An 18821-nucleotide genomic window follows, 5' to 3' on the forward strand; every position below is an offset into this window, starting at 1 on the left:
GCCCTGTATTCCCTCAGGGCCTCTGCATCTGCTGCTTCCTGTTTGATAAACTCTCTTCTCCCCTTTGTCTTTGTTGTTCACATCTGGGCTTGGTTGTCCTTTTCCTCGTGGAAGCCTTTCCTGATGCCCCAGCAAGGAAGGGGGCCTGAGTAAAGGGTGCCAAGCACTTTCATTTCAAAGTCACAGATTTTATTTAATTTCTCCTTTCTCTCATCTGTAAACTCTTGAGGGCAGAAACCGTTCTGACTTGTATGCATATTCCTGCTTCCTGGCAGTGCAAAGCATGTACTAGACTTAGTAAACATGTGTTGAATGAAATACACAGGCTAGGAAATAAAGATTTATTCTTGACTGATTTTAGCAAATACTAGAAAGTTAAATATGGCAACCCACTCTAGTACTCTTGCCAGAGCAATCCCATGGACAGAGGAGCCTGGTGGGCTACAGCCTATGGGGTCGCGAGAGTTGGACACGACTTAGTGACCAGACCACCACCACCAGAAGGTTAAATAAATGATGTCTGTTTAATTCCTACATATGTATAGTTGTGTTTTTGTAATGTTTTCTTCAGATCATTTTTGCTTGGAGTCTGGTTATTTTCCTCATTTAAATTTCTCTTTAGGATTTGGTTAGCCTAACGTAATATCATTTACTTCCTACTGAGCATCCAGTGTCCTGGCAAGTCAAGTGTGTTTAGATTTGCACTATGCACTATTAGATTAGCAGAATGTGGGCTCAGTAATGCTTTAGCTGGGATTCCTCTTTCAGTAAGCAGTTCATTTTAACAAGATACGCTGGCAGTTTAATAGATGCCACCAATTCATAATGGTTTGATTTTTTTTTTATAATTGCAGTAAAATGGCTTAGAATTGGTAATTGTATGACTAGGTAATGAGAAAAAGCCAAAAAATTTACCAATAACTGGTAGAAATAAAAATAGTTGTGATGCTTTTAAAATAAAGACATCTAAGATTGGAATTCTCCTTTGCCTTTCCTTTTCTATTTTTTTCCCAATTTAAGGAGAATAATTAATTTAGGACAGCTTTTACTAAAGGGACTATCTTCTGATCAACCAGCCCCAGGAAAGTAGGGGAAAGGAAGAGAAGGCAGGTCTTCCTGTAACATGGGGGCCACGCTCCCTGCATGGCAGCAGAGAGGGTTCTGGGGATGGCCAGCTGGGACTGTGCCAGGAGGCTCCTCACTAGACTCCCCTGAGGAAAAGACGGGCGTGGGAATCTCCAGAAGGAAGGGTACTTGGTTGGGTGATTCTTATATTTTTAAGCCTCACAATATCTTTAGAGTAAATTAGCTTCAAGTGTGGAGAAAGCAACCACAGACTTGGTAATTTGTTAAGCTCCATGAAGTTCTTAATGAACTTCTGTGAGCCACTTCCTATGTTGGCTGCAGTGGTAGGGCAAGCCAAGGGACTCAGACGACGCTCACGCTTCCAAGGGTGCTTGTGTATTTGATGTACATGGGCAACAATTCTGACAGTACCAATTAAACCTTACTTTTATTTCTCCAAACAGAGCCAGAGCCTCAGTCTAGTTCTGGAAATTTCTTTCCATAAGAACAACTGCCTTTATGTGTTCCATTATATTAAGTTAAATTTAATATTATATTTAATTTAGTATTAAACTTTATTTTATGTTATATATTATAGTAGTAAATATAAATTATATTGTATATATTATATAATTATATTGAAAATTATAATAGTTATATATGTTCACTGTAACAAAAATTAAATGGTACAGAATAAGTAAAAAGAAGTCTCACTTCAAAAAGGTGACCATTTAACTCTGTGCCTTGAACATATTTTTTATACTTGCTAAAGCTCTGCTCTATTATTTTTAATTAATATATCATATTCTGTCATATGATTATAGTATAATTTGATTAGTATTTAAGTCATTTCTGTGCTTTGTTTTACTAGCAATGACTCAGTGAATTGATGTGTATCTTTGCCCACATATGTGACAAGTTGTAGGATAGATTCATAGAAGTGAAAAATCGTCAAAGTGACAACTGTTATTACCATTGAATATCAATAATATAAGTACTTATTCCAAATTGCCATCTGAAACTGCGACGATGGCTTACTCTCCCCCTAAGAATGTACATGTGTGTTTTCCTACACTGTCATCATCCCTGAGTATTATTGGGGTTTTACACCTTTGCCAGTCAGATTAAAATTCAATCTGATTGCCTAGGGAGCCTCTCTTTCCAGTGAGATTATTTTAAAATAAAAGCCTACCCATTTAAGAATACTTTATAATTTTATTTTGCTAATTTAAATTTTTGACCAGCAGAAATTTATTTTGGTTATGAGGAGTGCAGTACAGATATGATGTTGTTTTTGTTTTCCTTATGTCTAACCATTTGTTCTAACACTTTTTATTGAATAATCTTATTTTCTTCATTGATTTAAATAGTCCTATAGACTGAAATCCACGTCTTTTTATAAACAAACGTCCTGGTATTATCAATAGTTGACCCTTTTCTTATGCTGTTCCTGCCATGAAAAGCTCACGCTGACTCAAGGCTCAAATTAGTCATTTACTGAAGTTATACTGAATGTTGATAGTCATCCTGTAGACTCTTCACCCCGGTAGACTAGCTCCTTTGAGAGGTGAATGAAATGGGGGTCTTTAGAGTGACATAGTCTTCTGTCTTCTCCATTTGCTTCAAGTGCTGATGAGAACCAGGAAATATGTTTGACTTCATCTTGGAAACTCAATCTTATTCTAGAAGTAATCTCAGAACTTGGAAAATAGCCAAAAGCAGGTCTTTGCCTTCTATACTGTGACCCAAAGGTTTCCAGCAGAAAAAATAGATACAAATGCATTTGAGAGCGCCGAATCCTAACCACTAGACCACCAGGGACGATTACAAACTGCATTTGAATTTTCAAGAGACCAGTAGTTTATTTTTAGAAAATATAGTCAAGCTAGTTTTACTTTATTTTCATTTTCTTGCAATTTATTTTATTTCTAATATTTTGCCTGACACTCAGGGACACAATGAACATCACTTGTAGATATCTTCATTTATTTCTGCTGGAGAAATCTGTTTCATCACTAAAACAGAAAATATGCATGTGTTTAAATTTGACAGATTCTGTAGCACTGCTCTGAAAATCCTGAAGCATCTTTTATTTCCAGAAATAGTGTATTAAAAAGTAATTTTCCCCCACAGTCTTAGCAGCACTAAATATTATCAACATTGAATATATTTCAAAAGGCTAGAGATGAAATTTGGTTGCAGTAGTTTTTAGGTGGTGGATGAGTTGGGAGCATAAACATGATGTAAGTATGATATTTTCTATGTAATATTTCATTGCGGATAATTTCTGTAAATTACCCCTTTTAATTTGTGAAATTTTTTGATCATTTGCAAATTATCTTTGGACTTCTGTACGGTGATTGGCAGTAAAACTTGTGTTTGTTTATGAATCTAGGTATGGTGTCTGTCTTGGACTTGATGCAAGGCGGTTTCCCATCACGAGCTTCATTTCACGAACTCTACAACATGTATAAAAAGTATATGCCAGATAAACTTGCAAGATTAGATCCAAGACTATTTTGTAAGGTATAAATACTAAATTGAGATTTATTAGCTATAAACTCTTTCTTATTAATTCCTAATAGGCAATTAACTTTTATTTTTCAGGCTCTTTTTAAAGCCTTGGGCTTAAATGAAGTCGACTACAAGTTTGGGTTAACTAAAGTATTTTTTAGACCTGGCAAGGTAAATGCATTTTTATTTTAAACTGTAACATAATTAGTATGGACAGTTGGAGTCAGTGAATATTTTTAAGTGTTTAGTGATTTATTTTATTCTTAAATTAGATAATCGCTTAGAGCATGCATATATATATATATATGGGACACACATATACAACATTTTCCCGCTGGTGAGAAGTTTCCAATGTATAGCACTCTATAGAGATTTTGTTTTTTTTTTTTTTTTCCCCTCTAGCTTTGGAATTATTGGAATCAGAGGATTGTTTAGTTGAATTTTTTACTTAAACTAAGGGTTAACCAGGAATACTTCTATTTTAAACAAGTTGAAAGGTTTTCTAAAACATTGATTTGGTCTTCAGTAATTCAAAGTTTCATAGTACTTTTGAGTGTTTCTTGTGAGAACAAGATCTGTTAGAGCATGATGGATGTATAGCATATAGAAAATTAGACTGCAGTGTGTGCTGACTTCTTTCAAATCATAGAAGGGATGGCTGTATGCATACTTTTGTACTAATACAGTTTTCTTAGGCTACCCATAGTTTTAGCATTTACAGATCCTTGCACTGGTCTTATGCTATGATACAGAATTGAGCTATGGAATATTTCATGACTAAATACATACGATGCAGAAATACTTACTTCCCATTCACAGTCTATTCATAGTATTTTCACCATTCTTGACTTCCTTAATATTGATTGAATATTGCTTTTTCATAATTTTAAACACAATTATTATTATGTAATAGACAACTATACTTGTTTGATTAAGCAAAATCATTCATGAATATCTCTAGTGCCTTGAAGGCTAAATTAATCAGATATATAAATCTGATTTCACATTTTGAGGCATGAGATGAAATCTGTGTAATGCATTACCAATGTATGCCCTTTCCTATGAATATTTTTACTGCAGAAAACCTGTATCATCTCTTATCAGAAATGGAAGCAAGTTAAAATGAATATATAAGTATTCATAGTTGGCTTAGCTGTAATCATACATATTTATCAGAAACTCAACATTTCTTATTTCAGATCTGTAATAACTATTTTAGGGATTTATGGCTTGATAGAGAAAGCACTTGGTTTTATCTGCCTCCAGAAAAATTAATCAGTCAGAAGGACACAGTGCAGGCACAGAACAAGTTTTCAAAGATCTTTAATCTTACCTTTAATTTTGATTATAAGAAGCTGTTATTTTGATAGGTGTGTGACATCCTCAATATATTGTAGTGGGATGTTCGGTAAAGAATAGAAATCAATACGTAATTTGGTGGTAGATTGTGAAAATAATGCATTTTGTGACTTAATAACCTAATAGGTGTTTTATTTGTGTTGTCTGCCTCTTAGTAACAGTTTCTTCTTTCTGACCAAAAGAGGGATGGGGTTGGGAGAGACACGGTGGTTTTGGTGGTACCCAATTTTATAGAGCTGACATTCACTTGTACAGTTATCTGGGAATATGGATGAGCCAGTTCAGAGATATATCAGACTCTTTTTCATTCTCGCCATAAAACCTTTTTTGCCCATCATCTAATAGTGGTCATTTAAGATTTTTTTTCCTACTTTCTATTATTGAGTCTGCTAACTAGCAATGAGTAAGTCACCCTCCCCGTAACCTCTACACAACAAGTCCTGGAGGAAGGAAGAGAAGGGCAGCAGAATTCAGTCCCGTGTGTCTGGGTTTGCTGTGAAACGCCGCTGAGACGTGTCTGTGCAACGGGCTTGTGACCCCATACAGAAAGCTAGATTTTGATTTCTGTTCTGGTTATTTTGTATCTCGCTGTGTGTTTAAGCACATCTGTCTTTTGATATTATTAGTCAATTATTTGATTTCCCAGTTTGCAGAATTTGATCAGATTATGAAGTCTGACCCTGACCACTTAGCAGAGCTGGTCAAGAGGGTCAACCACTGGCTGATCTGCAGTCGCTGGAAGAAGGTCCAATGGTGCTCGCTGTCCGTCATCAAACGTAGGTGTTTTCTTCCACTCTCAGACCTGGAATTATGTTGGAAACGAGCTGGTTTGTGGAATGTTATTAATTTGTCTCAGTGGCGAGAGCCAGGCCGCAGGGACTGTGTCACCCACGCTGCGCCCCTGGCCCCTCACGTAGCGCCTTACATGCAGTATGTGATAAATTAGTGCTTGGGGACTTTCTCACTTCTTGAGTGTGTGATGCTTAGCTTCTTCAATCACATGTATCATAATTAACTTCATCTTGTTCTAAAAATTCTATCTCACTATCTTGACTCCTTCCCTCTCTCCTCTCTGCCCCTCTCCCCTCACGATACCCCAGTCTCTGGGACTTAAACCAGAAGTTTTCTTTCCACCCACATGGCATCACCAGAATACACACTGAAAATTTCAGCTGTATTGTCTCTTCTTTCTTGTCCCTGAAATCATGCCAGTCACCAAACTCTGTTGATTCACCCTCCAAGCTGCACTTCTTTGCTCCTTGTTGCCACTCTCTTCGTGGAGCCCCTCTCCCCAGCTTGCATAGTGACTTCAGCAGCTCCCAAACTGGTTTCCCTGGCTTCCCAGGCTTATCTTCCCAGAGTCTCTAATTAAAAGGCTTTGGTTATGTCTTTTCCTTAATACAGGGCAAAGTCTAAAGTCTTAGAATGTTACAACAACTACTTATCTCTGACCTAAAACAAGGATGAGGGACAGAATAATTGTGGGTTACCTGATGGCGGTGGTCTATGCAAAACCTTTAGTCATAGGGAGTATTGTCAGTAACTCGATTAAAATTTTAACCCCCCGCCCAACTTTCTACCTTACCTGGAACAGTGCTAGAGGCACAGGAAAAGGATTCAGTACATTTCTGCTTACTAATAAAAAAAAAAATTCCTTTGACTTAATGAGAAGGAACCATACAAGCAACATGCAACCATGAGGTCTTGTTAGTCAATTGTAATATAAATAAAAACAAGACTATAATAAAAAAGATAACAGAAGCTGTTTCCCCATCACTTTCCAACTGAAATATGAACATACTTTTTACTATAGTTAAATGCTTTCAGCTTTAAACGTTGTATTATGATGGAAAACATATTTTATTAACATTATTTCTACTATACTATTCCTTTGTAGACTGTATTGTGCAGTGGTCAAGTCACTAAGTAGACAGAATCGTTGCAGGATGTTAATGGGGAATGTCTCCAGGTCAGATTAGTCTAGGATATTCTGAGTGACTGAAGTTAGGTAGAGTCCTTTGTGGTAGGATCCTTAGAGGCCACACTCAGTATGTTCATTGTGAATCTTCAGAAGGAGGCATAGCAGATAGCTTTTCCTGAGTTCATTTGACAGGTGAATCCTTATTTCAAGACACACCTGTTGGACTCCCGTGGTGATACAGTGGTTAAGAATCTGCCTGCCAATGCAGGGGACACGGGTTCAGTCCCTGATCTGGGAAGGTCCCACATGCACAGAGCAGCTGAGCCCGTGTGCCACACTACTGAGTCTGCACTCCGGAGTCCGCTGCAGCCACCGAAGCCCGGGCAGCTAGATCCTGTGCTCCGCTGTCCTATTGAGAAGCCACTACAGTGAAGAATAGCCCCAGCTCGCTGCAGCCAGAGAGCTCACACGCAGCAGTGGAAAAAAGTGCACCCAGTAAAAAAGAAAGAAGACACGTTTTAACATTTCCTAAGCCAGTATTGCATAGGACAGTTTGGGACACATTAGTGTAGTGTAACAAGGAAATAGCATATTTAAACTGTACACTTAGCCAGATAGTTGATATACTTTTTGTTTTAAGAAGTTTAAGGGACTAAAGAATTGTGCCAATTTTGATGTCTGGTATAATATGTTCATCAAGATTTTTATGTTTCTTGAGAATTGCTTTGTGGAAATGAGTGGTTTTTAGAAATACTGGAAGTCTAATTTAAGGTAAATAATTTTCTATCATTATATTTTTCTCTTACACTTAGTGAAAAACAAAATAAAATATCGAGCTGAAGCCTGCATTAAAATGCAGAAAACTATTCGAATGTGGCTTTGCAAAAGGAGACACAAACCTCGGTAAGATGAATAGATTCTAAAGAATCCAAGATACCTGTTTATCCTAATATAAAATGGCTATAAGGTCAAAATGAAGAGCAATTTGCATACTCAGAGTTTTCTTTTTCCTCGTGCTCTTTGTAAAAAGATGTGTTAGTCTGTTACTTATTGGATATTAATTAATTAATTTCTTCACTCATTCATTCATTACTTGCCTCATTCTGTAAAAGGATTTGAAATAGCATAGATTCAGTTCAGTTCACTTCAATCATTCAGTCGTGTCCGACTCTTTGCGACCCCATGAACTACAGCACACCAGGCCTCCCTGTCCATCACCAACTCCCGGAGTTTACCCAAACTCATGTCCATTGAGTCGGTGATGCCATCCAACCATCTCATCCTCTGTCATCCCTTTCTCCTGCCCTCAATCTTTCCCAGCATCAGGGCCTTTTCCAGGGAGTCAGCTCTTTGCATCAGGTGGCCAAAGTGTTGGAATTTCAGCTTCAACATCAATCCATCCAATGAACACCCAGGACTGATCTCCTTTAGGATGAACTGGTTGGATCTCCTTTCAGTCCAAGGGACTCTCAAGAGTCTTCTCCAACACCACAGTTCAAAAGCATCAATTCTTTGCTGCTCAGCTTTCTCTATAGTTCAACTCTCACATCCATACATGACTACTGGAAAAATCATAGCCTTGACTAGATGGACCTTTGTTGACAAAGCAATGTCTCTGCTTTTTAATATGCTGTCTAGGTTGGTCATAACTTTCCTTCCAAGGAGTAAATATCTTTTAATTTCATGGCTGCAGTCACCATCTGCAGTGATTTCGGGGCCCCCAAAAATCAAGTCAGCCACTGTTTCCACTGTTTCCCCATCTATTTGCCATGAAGTGATGGGACCGGATGCCATGATCTTAGTTTAGTTTTCTGAATGTTGAGCTTTAAGGCAACTTTTCACTCTTCTCTTTGACTTTCATCAAGAGGCTCTTTAGTTCTTCTTCACATTCTGCCATAAGGGTTAGGTTAGAGAAATGTAAACAGTATAAGAGATCGAAAGGAGCTGTTTTATTCTGATTATTTTAGTGACTTGAGTTTATTAGTAAATGTCAAATTGACATTGTTTTTAAAAACATCTCATTAATATTTTGACCATAATTTTCAAGATTATCTGTAGGAATTATACTGTGTCACTGTAAATTTAGCCTTTATTTCTTATTTGATTCTTTTATTATTAATTTATAAATTTTAAATGTGGAGGTCTGAATAACTGTTCATCTATAACACATTTTCAAAGCAATTCCTCTTTAAAGTTTTTCTGCAGTTTGAATTCTCAAATTCTTCAGTGTAAGTATAGAAGTCTTAAATCTTACTGACAGACATTAATGTCATTCACATCCACACTTGATGATTTCTTTTACCCTCAACAAGAGACCTTAAAAAATATATATCGCATAACATGAAAACAGAAGTATTCTGTTTAGTCATATTTTTAGCATTTAATTAAAATGAAAAATCTATTTGTATGATTAAATGGTAGAATTAAAGTGATAAAGTATTATCTTTGCAGCATTGATGGCCTGGTTAAGGTGGGCACACTGAAAAAACGGCTCCATAAATTTAATGAAGTAGTAAATGCATTGAAAGATGGAAAACCAGAGATGAATAAACAGGTCAAGGACCTTGAAATTTCTATTGATGCTTTAATGGCCAAAATTAAGGTATGTAGTTTTAACCCAAATCACTTTTGACTTTTAAAAACAGTTTAATATTTTTTGTTACTATATTGAAATTTTATAGAAAAATGTCCTTTTTTAAAAAAAATACAGACTGTTAGATGTGTTGAGTCTCAGTGATAAGTGATAGTCATCTTATTTTCTCTACTCTGTGTTTGAAATTTTTCATAGCAAAAAAATTAAAATGAAGACAATTTTTGTGCAATTCATTTGTTGCTAGGAAAGACTTTTCCAAAATATTAACTAAAATATTATACTTTTGGTAAGCTTTTGCAAAATCATTACTGAGAGAAAATTAATGCAAATTGTTTTATTTTGTTTCATGCTTTTCTACTTTCAGAAACTAATTTTTAAATTTTAAAAGTAATAGTCTCAAAAATTTGGAGAAAATCTGCCCCACTTCTTTACCCCTCACACTAACACATTCACCTATATACTGTTGCATGTTCCTCTCAGTCTTATTTTATATGCACATATTTTTGCACCGTTCTTATAAGGTACATTATATTTCACATTCCTATCATTATGTTATTGCCTCGTCCCTATTATTAAATTATTTTCATGTAGGCTATATCATAAATTACTTAACTTTCACGAAATAACAATTAATTTTCTCCCATATTTTGTAAGAAAAAAAGCGAGAGGGCATCTTTGGTTTTGATTTTTGTTTGATTACTAGTGGGATTGAAAATTTTTTCTTTGTGCTTGTTTGTTGATTTTGTTCATCTATTCGTATCATTTTCTGTAATATTTTAGGGCCTCAATGTTTTTCTCATTGACTTTCATAATTCATTGCAGTTATGTGAAATATAATATCTTAAAGTGAGACTTTTAGATATTTTCTACAGATAATGATAAATCTTGGAGTAAGAATGGAGAAAGAAGTCAAGAGAAAACTGAAAATGCTTTGGATAGCCTTAGCTGATTTTACAGATCTGTCCAGAACCACCCCTGTTTATGTGGTATTAATCAATTAAAATCAACCCAGCCACATTTAAGAAAATCATCCAACAATTTTGGGTATAATGATAATTTCTTAAATATCCCCAATGTATTATTTGATCCTTAATATTAAAGAGTAGTAAATTCTGGCAAAATTAATCATTTCTTAAAAAATAAACTTTAACTACAGTATATTAGTTTGTGCACAGTATACTCTTAAGATACTTGATTACTTGATAGGAAGTAGACTCAAATTTTGTTCATAGAGATAACTTAAAATTTAAGTATTCTTTAATATTTAAGCAATAAAAAGATAGTGGGCCTCCTGCTTACCAGCTTTTTCAGTTTTGCTGTGTCTGTGCATGGTGGTTTGTTTCCTTAATTGTGTGAAACGCATACCATTAAACTTACCACTTTAACCAGGTTTTAAATGTACAGTTCAGTGGTGTTCAGTGTGTTCTAACTGTTGTACAGCAGAAGAGATGACTTTTTAAGTGCACGTCCATTGTGTTCTTTCTTTCAGTCCACGGTGATGACAAGGGAACAAATACAGAAAGAGTATGATGCTCTAGTTCAAAGCTCAGAGGTCCTTCTCAGCGCGCTGCAGAAGAAAAAGCAGCAGGAGGAAGAAGCAGAAAGGCTGAGGCGCATTCAAGAAGAAATGGAAAAAGAAAGAAAAAGACGTGAAGAAGATGAGCAACGTCGAAGGAAGGAGGAGGAGGAAAGGCGGATGTAAGGCATTTATGTTGTTGCCTTGGATTAGAAACTGACGCCATAGTGAACTCTGAAGTGTTGACGGTGGTTAATGAATATTCTTATCTGTAAAAGTGATATTCTTATATTTAAATACTAATTTTAGAAGAAGTTTGAAAATGGAGAAAGTAAGCTCACTTTACAGTAACATAAAATGATTTTAATTATAATCTGAATTTTGGTTAAACTCACACCTGAGGATTTCTTAACTTCTTTTTGAAACTGACTTTCATATTATTTTATGATCTAGGAAGAAAGTACTTTTCTGCAGTTTTAAAACTGATAAAATTTTGGAAGCTTGCCATAGTAGGGCAGACAGAAGGAATATGAGTTGTCTAATTGGAGAGGCAGTGTGATTAAGACCTTACAAGTACGCTTGGTAACCAAGTTAATCCAGAGATGTTAAAGGTTATGGAATATAATTATTTCTTTTGTTTCTAAAGAGCTGCTATCAAAGTTAGATTTTATTTTTCAGAAAATAAGTTAATAATGTAATAGGTTAATTTGACTTCCCATTTTGTAACATTTATTTATTAATAAACTTTCTTCTGAAGAGTTTCTTATTTTCTGTTAATTTTTGAAGAGTTTTCTAATTTTTTTTTTTTTTTTTTTTTTAGGAAACTTGAGATGGAAGCAAAGAGAAAACAAGAAGAAGAAGAAAGAAAGAAAAGAGAAGATGATGAAAAACGTATTCAGGTCTGTACTTTCTAGGCAGTCAGACTGAATTCTTACTAAATAGAATCTGCAAAACTATAAAACAAAAGAAGATCTTCATTTACTAGATAAATTGTCACTGATTTATCCTAGAGAGCAAAGGCAGTTTCAGAAGTGGTTATAGGAAGGGACTTTGGAGCTAGGGAAGTGAGTTCAAATCCAGCCTCTCACTGACAGAAATCGTGATATTGCAGGAGTTACAGTGAGTGACTGTGGGCCACAGTTTTCTTTCTGGAATGGAGATAAATAATAATTGTGAGCATTAAATGAGATAATACCTATTAAAGCATTTAGAACAGTGCCTTGTTTAGTAGGTATTAGTTTGTCATCATTTAGAGGGGGACAGTCAGATCAGCATTCAGTCACAACATAATTATCTAATATTTTTAAATGTTATTTTATAACTTTGTAGATGCTAATATTAATAGGTTAGGATTAAGATACTCTCACTATTGCCACCATCTTTAAAAAAAAAATCCATGTCTGAGAATAATTAATCCTATTTTGAGTGTCTGTCTTGGCTTTCTGATTTATCCTGAACACAACCAATACTTTAAGTTCCTGAAATCTGCAGTGTAGGTGTTGGTATTCAGGTCACACCAAGGCTACTGATGTGATGTTTGGGAGACTCATATTCTAGTGATAGAATGGCGGATTCTTACTTTGGGGCTTGAGGAAACATTAATCATAATATAGAAGGGGAGAAGATGGTAGATTTCTGGGTAAAGAGTATGTATTTCTTAGTTTAAAAAAAAAAAGAAAAAACGTGTATGGAGCAAGTGTGCACAGTGAGGGGATGAGCAGAGAGAGAGGGGCCCGGCGTCAAGGCCTTCTGTGCCGGCAGGCAGAGGTGGAGGCGCAGCTGGCCCGGCAGCGGGAGGAGGAGACCCAGCAGCAGGCGGTTCTGGAGCAGGAGCGCCGGGACCGAGAGCTGGCGCTACGTATCGCCCGAAGCGAGGCCGAGCTCATCAGCGACGAGGCGCAGGCCGACCCGGCGGCGCTGCGCAGGTACCGCGTGTGGGCCGGGGGCGGGGCGGGATGGGGCACGCAGGTGGGCGGGGCGCTCGGGTGGGCGGGGCGCTCGGGTGGGCGGGGCGATGCCGCCTGCGGGAGGGCGCTGCTGCTTTACTCACCTGCCGCCTTGCCTCTCCTTCGATGGAAAGGGGAGCAGGGGGAAAGTCACGTTGCCTAGGTCTTGGTATATTTGCCACTTAAAAGTTATTTCTGTTTACTTTTACACTTAAGTCAATGAAACTGTTGATTTCATCAAGCTGTGCTGAAAATGAAAACTGCTATTTCAGTTCATAAGTACTTAAAGGAAACATCTTGGTTTACTCTGAAACTATCAAAGAATATTGTATAAAGGGTAGACAGTTTTTAAATATCTGCCACTAGATACTGGCATAAAAATGGTGAATATGTTATGATCCAGCTTAATATATTTGAGGCTGGAATGTATTACAAATTTTTCAAATGTATCATATACCCTAACCCCTGAGAAATTTTACACATACACATACCTTTCCCCACTGTGATTTAGAATAAATAAGATTTACCCTTCCAACAAGGCAGCTTAATCACATGGAAATAACTTTGCTCCTCGGATCTGAATTATCTCTAAATAGTATGGAGTGTGGAAGTGTCAGGTCAGTTTGTTTCTCTTCCTTGGTTCTTGTCTCCTTGCAACAAAAATTTGGAACAACGGACCAAAAAGTGTTAAACAGACAAGTTACAATTTCAGCTTAAGCAGGCACTCCCAAGGGAGTCCTCATCCTTCCTATCCACCCCTCTTGGCTTCCCTGTTTTATTCTTCCAGTCTCCCCCTTTTTGTTATACCTGGTTCAGAGTAGCACTTGTACCCACCACCAGTCAACGAAAGGGAATGCAAGTAGGCATACCCTCAAGGCCGACTGACGATTTCAAGTTATATAACAGCGGACTGTGTTGCTTACGTCTTCCCATAATTCAGTCTGTTAGATTAGTTGTAGAATATTCATCAGCCCTTACTGGGCTCCTCATGGCCAAAGGTTACTTGGAGAAGCCTCTGTGGTTCTTTTGTATCCACTGTGTTAGTAGGGTGCCTGTGCAGGAGTTGCAGAGTCTCTGTGGTTATCTTGTAGCATCTGTGAGCTCTCCTAGGTGTGTCTGGGATGGAGTTTAGAAATCAGATTGCATCCTTTTCAGCCAGGCCTCCCCTTGCTGCCCATGTCTAACTTCCTACTGAACAGAGGAATACAGAAGTTCTTGCTAAAAGCTGAAGGAAGGGTTTTACTATAACAGATTCATTTTTAAAAATATAGAATGTACAAACATTCGTTATTACTATTTATTTGGAAAAACAAAACAAAACTCATTTGTGGAATTCCTTTATGCATAAGTACCTATGTTGTATATATATTGCAGGCCTGTGTGTAACCATACTTTTCAGAATGTCCAAGTGCTGTTTATGACAAAATAATTAAAACACGACCACTAGATGTTGCTATTTCCTTGTGAAAGGTAGAAAATTTGGTCTACATCGGAACAAGGCAATTAGATTTTATTTAGTTGAAAACAAAGACAGGTAAGGAAAAGGGTATGTGAAGTTGCCTTTGCACGTTTTGTTCTGAGTGATTATATTGGGGAGATCTGGAGTTTGAATTGTACATGAAAGTTATATTTAAATAAACTGAATAGGCCTATGTGTTATGATAATTGTTGAGGTCATTGGTTTGGAGCCACTCTTTGGGCTCTCAATTACTAACATTCTTACTATAGCTAAAGTGAGTTTGCTTGATACTGGCTTTTTAACTGCAGGCTCAGCCTAGCTGCGATTCAGTTCCTTCCACGTGCCTCTTGGTGATGTGTCTGGAGCCTTTGTGGATAACCAGCTAGTGGGCTAGGCTGGGTTCCCAGTGAGCCAAGGCTGGCCATGGTGTGTGTGAGGAAGTTCCGCACTTGACAGAGCTGACATTATTAAGGCTGAAGCTCTTTAGTGAAAAACTCTTCAATGGAGCCCGTGTTGGTATTTATGGCTTAACTCTGTGTTTAAGCATTTGAAATATTTAGCCCTATCCAGTGTCATTCCGTGTACTATGAATAAGATACTAGCTCATTCGTGGACTCCTTCCCATCCTCAGAAAGATGCAGTTCATCCAGTGTGAGTGGTCTTGGATAGAGGGGACCATTTAGGAACTTGAGCATAAGGGATGAGCTACCTATGATTTAAATTAGACAGCATTAACTGGGTGATGAGATCACTACGAGGTAATTAGGAGATAGGCAAGTAGTTATGACTTGAACAGCAGAAGAGTTTTAGTTCTCCTGTGGGATAGCGGTAGGGATGATGTTGCCTTCTTGGACTGTCCCTTCAGGTCCTTTCTGCCAGCTGTCTTCCAGGCAGCTTTTCCCTCCCCTCGGTTTCCTGTGAACTCCTCCGCTTCTGAACCACCTGGTTATTTTAAACACTGAACTACAAGCATTGACACTTTATTGTGGGTGATGTTCTCTGTGTATTTTCCCATGTTTGATTATTTTATCTTACTCCATGGGCTACAACAGTTTTTGACTGTTTATGTTACGTTAGTTAGCGCTGAACTTTTTCTAACATGTTTATGAGTAAGAACCTAAGTAACTCTGTTCTCAATATATGGCATGAAAATGTTCTTGGGATCTGTGATATATTTAAAAATATATATGTAGATAGATTCTGCTGCAGTGAACAATTTCAAGTTACTTTTCCAGCTTGGATTTCCATCCAGTAACTAAGTAAGAATTGTTTCCTATGTATGTAATGTATTTCAAATTATGATCTCATTTAATAACACTAATGATCCTTGATACAAAGTAATGATTTCACATTTATATTATCATTTCTAAATTCTACTAAAACCGAACACAAACCCCACCTGAGTAATTTTTAAAAATCTAGATATAATATATTCACTCCTTAATTTTCACAGAATGCCTTTAGTTTATTCTTTTCTAATCATTTGTAATAAAGATTTAAAAACATTAATATTCTGAGTGTTCTCATACATAGGTTAAATAGAGATAATGGAGTTTTGAAAATCAATTTGCAAAGTCACTGAAACACAAATTTGGCACAATCCAAATCTTCACAGTTCAGAATTGGTTATGGTATTCACTAAATTATATGTATTCTTTTCGCAGAATTAATGGAACAAGACGCACAATGACACCGTATGTCATTTCCCTTTTAAAGTTGACTTAATCGTGTAAACTTTTTTTTCTCTTTTTTAATAGGTTGTGGATACTTTTTAGGAGAGATATTTTCCTCATTGAAGTAAATTTTATGTCATTATTGCTATCATCATCATTACTATTTTTCCCAGGAAAATGTTTAATGCTCCTTTTGGTGTTCAGTCACAGTGGTTTATGATTTGGTTTCTTTCTTTGTGTTTGGTAACTTTGTTTAAACTTTAACACCCATTTTATGTGTTTTTAATTTCCCTTGCTGATGTCTTTATAGAAGTAGATATAGAGATATAAATAAGAATAAACAAAATATTTAAAGTGTTTGAGTCATGGCAGGTAGCTGTCTTTCAGTATGTGTAATAGTTTATTCTGCTCACACCTAAAACAGCTCATAATTTGAAGTTATATATATGTATTGCTAGCTGTGGTACTCGTGTATCTTTTTGTTATGAAAATCTCCCCACAGAGAGAATCTAAGTAACATTTTGGGATATACATATACATTATATGCATAAAATATATACTTTTTGCATATATTTTTGTATATGTGCTATATATATAAAATTTGGAAGTTTGTTTAACAGCTTTTATTTCTCCAGCTGTACCCTTTATAGTGAAGGTTCTTAACTCTATCAGATCCCAGTACCAATACCAAATGTTTCATAAATGATGCAACCTACTTTAATAGTTTTCTCTAAATAATACACATAAAAGAGAAATAAAAGTCTACAATTACTTATTTTATTACATTTCATGTATTTTAATATGAAAGTGCTGACTCTCAACTATAGAAAAACAGTAGTTACTCAGATGTTTTCACATCTACATAGAATCACCATGAATGCAACAGCTACCAACGCAGCTTGATGTGAGAAACTTGTTTTGGTCAGTTAAATGCCATGAGATCTCCTTGATGATCAGGGCCCGGCTCTGAGCCCTGAAGCAAACATGGCCATCTTCTTTTCTCTTGATTTTTTGCTGATTTATAAGATTTTTGAGGTTACCAGAGTCTGATGAATAGAATGAATGAATGATTGATTATGAAGGAAGAGAGCAAAACAGGAAAATAAAGTACTAATGAAGCTGATGAATATGATTACATGAACATCCCATTACACAGCATTAAGCAGATTTTGAGAAAAGTTACAGTCTTCTCGTTAATCAAAAAAAAGTAAGTTTTTGCCTTTGGGAAATGTTTATCCTTGGAAGGTCAGAACACTTCTGATCTCTAATTTAACAAGTGCTTGATGCATTTGAATTTTTTTAGGCATGATTTAATTTAGAATTTTAGAGTTTTGAGCACATCAGACTCTTATTTAAACTCTGACACAGTAAAATAGATCATTTGGTGTAACCACCATTATGCCCTAATTAATATTTACCAAGCAACCCCAGTGCAAAAATCCTTGTACAGATTCTGAATTCCACCAAGTTCCCTGTTTGCATTTAGAACATGCTGATTATATTCTATACATAAAAATATCACAGAAGCATGGCTCTCATGAGACATTATCCAAAAGTTTCTACTGCAAAAATGAAGTTCAAATAGCTTTTTAACTGGATTTAAACAAAAATTTTGTTGTATTTTATGGCTACAAAAAGTGTATTACCAACTTTTGCAAAGTAAAATAATAGTATATGGTTACTAAAGCAATAATCTTATTGAAATTTTCATTATACTTTTATATAGCTGTCCTATATAACTTGTAATATTATTTTTCTTATAGGGAGCAAATGGCGAAAGAGATGTCAGAAATTTTGAGTAGGTTAGTGCAGTGTAATTTGGGGAGATCAGTGTCACATCAAAATCATATTTTCATCACTTGGACCAGAACCTGTTATATAGAGTAGCCTGTTCTTCCCACGTAAATTTTCTATACAAGTAATGTCACTCTGCCCTCTTCCCACACTAACATAGAAAAAGGTTAAAAAAAACCCAAAAAACCAGCGCTCCTGTAAATTGGCCTTTTTCAGTGGGGATACGACTGGTGTTCGGGCGGGACTGTCCCTTGTTGCTGGTGCTGTCGCGCTCACCTGGGACCCCACCAGTTCAGCCTCAGTCGGGGAACCCTTCCTGTCCTTGTGACAGAAGGGACACTTTGAAACGCCCCCTGAGGGTGGTGCTGCCCCCTGACTGAGACCCACTCTGCCTGGGGAAGGAAAGAGAAGTGAGGAAGCGTGTGGCCCAAGGCCCCTGCCCACCGCAGCACAGGGATGGAAGACCAGGGTGGAAGAGCTGAGCCACCGAGGGATAGGGCTTCCCAGCAGGATCTGGTCCATTATCACCTGGATACGAATCAATAACCTTTTAACTTTCAATTCTGAACTTACAGAGCTAATTGAAAGTGTTCAAATTAATGTTTTTTTTAAAATCTAAGTCAATTTTGTCACTGCCTTACTCTGTTGTTCATATGATTGTCTTTATAACAAGTCTGAATAATCAGTCATTGAAAGTGAACCTTCATTTTCTATCTTAATACTTCCAAAGATGAGGGGAGCATTTACGTGAATTTGATTTATGTACTTCTTTGGATGCTGAATATGCTTTTTAGCAGGTGTATTTTTCTCTGAGGTAATATGAATTAAAAGTTGGTAACAGTAAAACCATATTTCAAGCAGTAATAATTTGAATTCAGTGTGGTTTTTAGAAGTATCAAAATACATCTTATGTATATCAACATCTCATATATATTCTGACAGTCTATAAAGCTGTATATTGTGTAGAATCACTTTCTCTTT

The 18821-nt window shown here is 36.5% G+C and overlaps 1 protein-coding gene across 2 annotated transcripts in view; it reads left to right on the forward strand.

Annotated features, from left to right (window-relative positions):
- The window catches only part of MYO6 (myosin VI), a 160281-nt gene that overhangs the window by 126740 nt on the left and 14720 nt on the right, over window positions 1-18821 (forward strand). For both annotated transcript variants that reach the window (XM_027972293.3, XM_060419368.1), the window contains exons 21-31: window positions 3461-3591; window positions 3673-3750; window positions 5585-5714; window positions 7672-7762; window positions 9311-9461; window positions 10942-11150; window positions 11789-11867; window positions 12730-12893; window positions 15609-15632; window positions 16038-16067; window positions 17810-17848. In XM_027972293.3, the coding sequence (XP_027828094.1) occupies window positions 3461-3591; window positions 3673-3750; window positions 5585-5714; window positions 7672-7762; window positions 9311-9461; window positions 10942-11150; window positions 11789-11867; window positions 12730-12893; window positions 15609-15632; window positions 16038-16067; window positions 17810-17848 (1126 nt within the window). The remainder of the gene's footprint in view (window positions 1-3460; window positions 3592-3672; window positions 3751-5584; window positions 5715-7671; window positions 7763-9310; window positions 9462-10941; window positions 11151-11788; window positions 11868-12729; window positions 12894-15608; window positions 15633-16037; window positions 16068-17809; window positions 17849-18821) is intronic.

Source organism: Ovis aries, chromosome 8 (genome assembly GCF_016772045.2).
Source record: "Ovis aries strain OAR_USU_Benz2616 breed Rambouillet chromosome 8, ARS-UI_Ramb_v3.0, whole genome shotgun sequence".
Classification (NCBI taxonomy): Eukaryota; Metazoa; Chordata; class Mammalia; order Artiodactyla; family Bovidae; genus Ovis; species Ovis aries.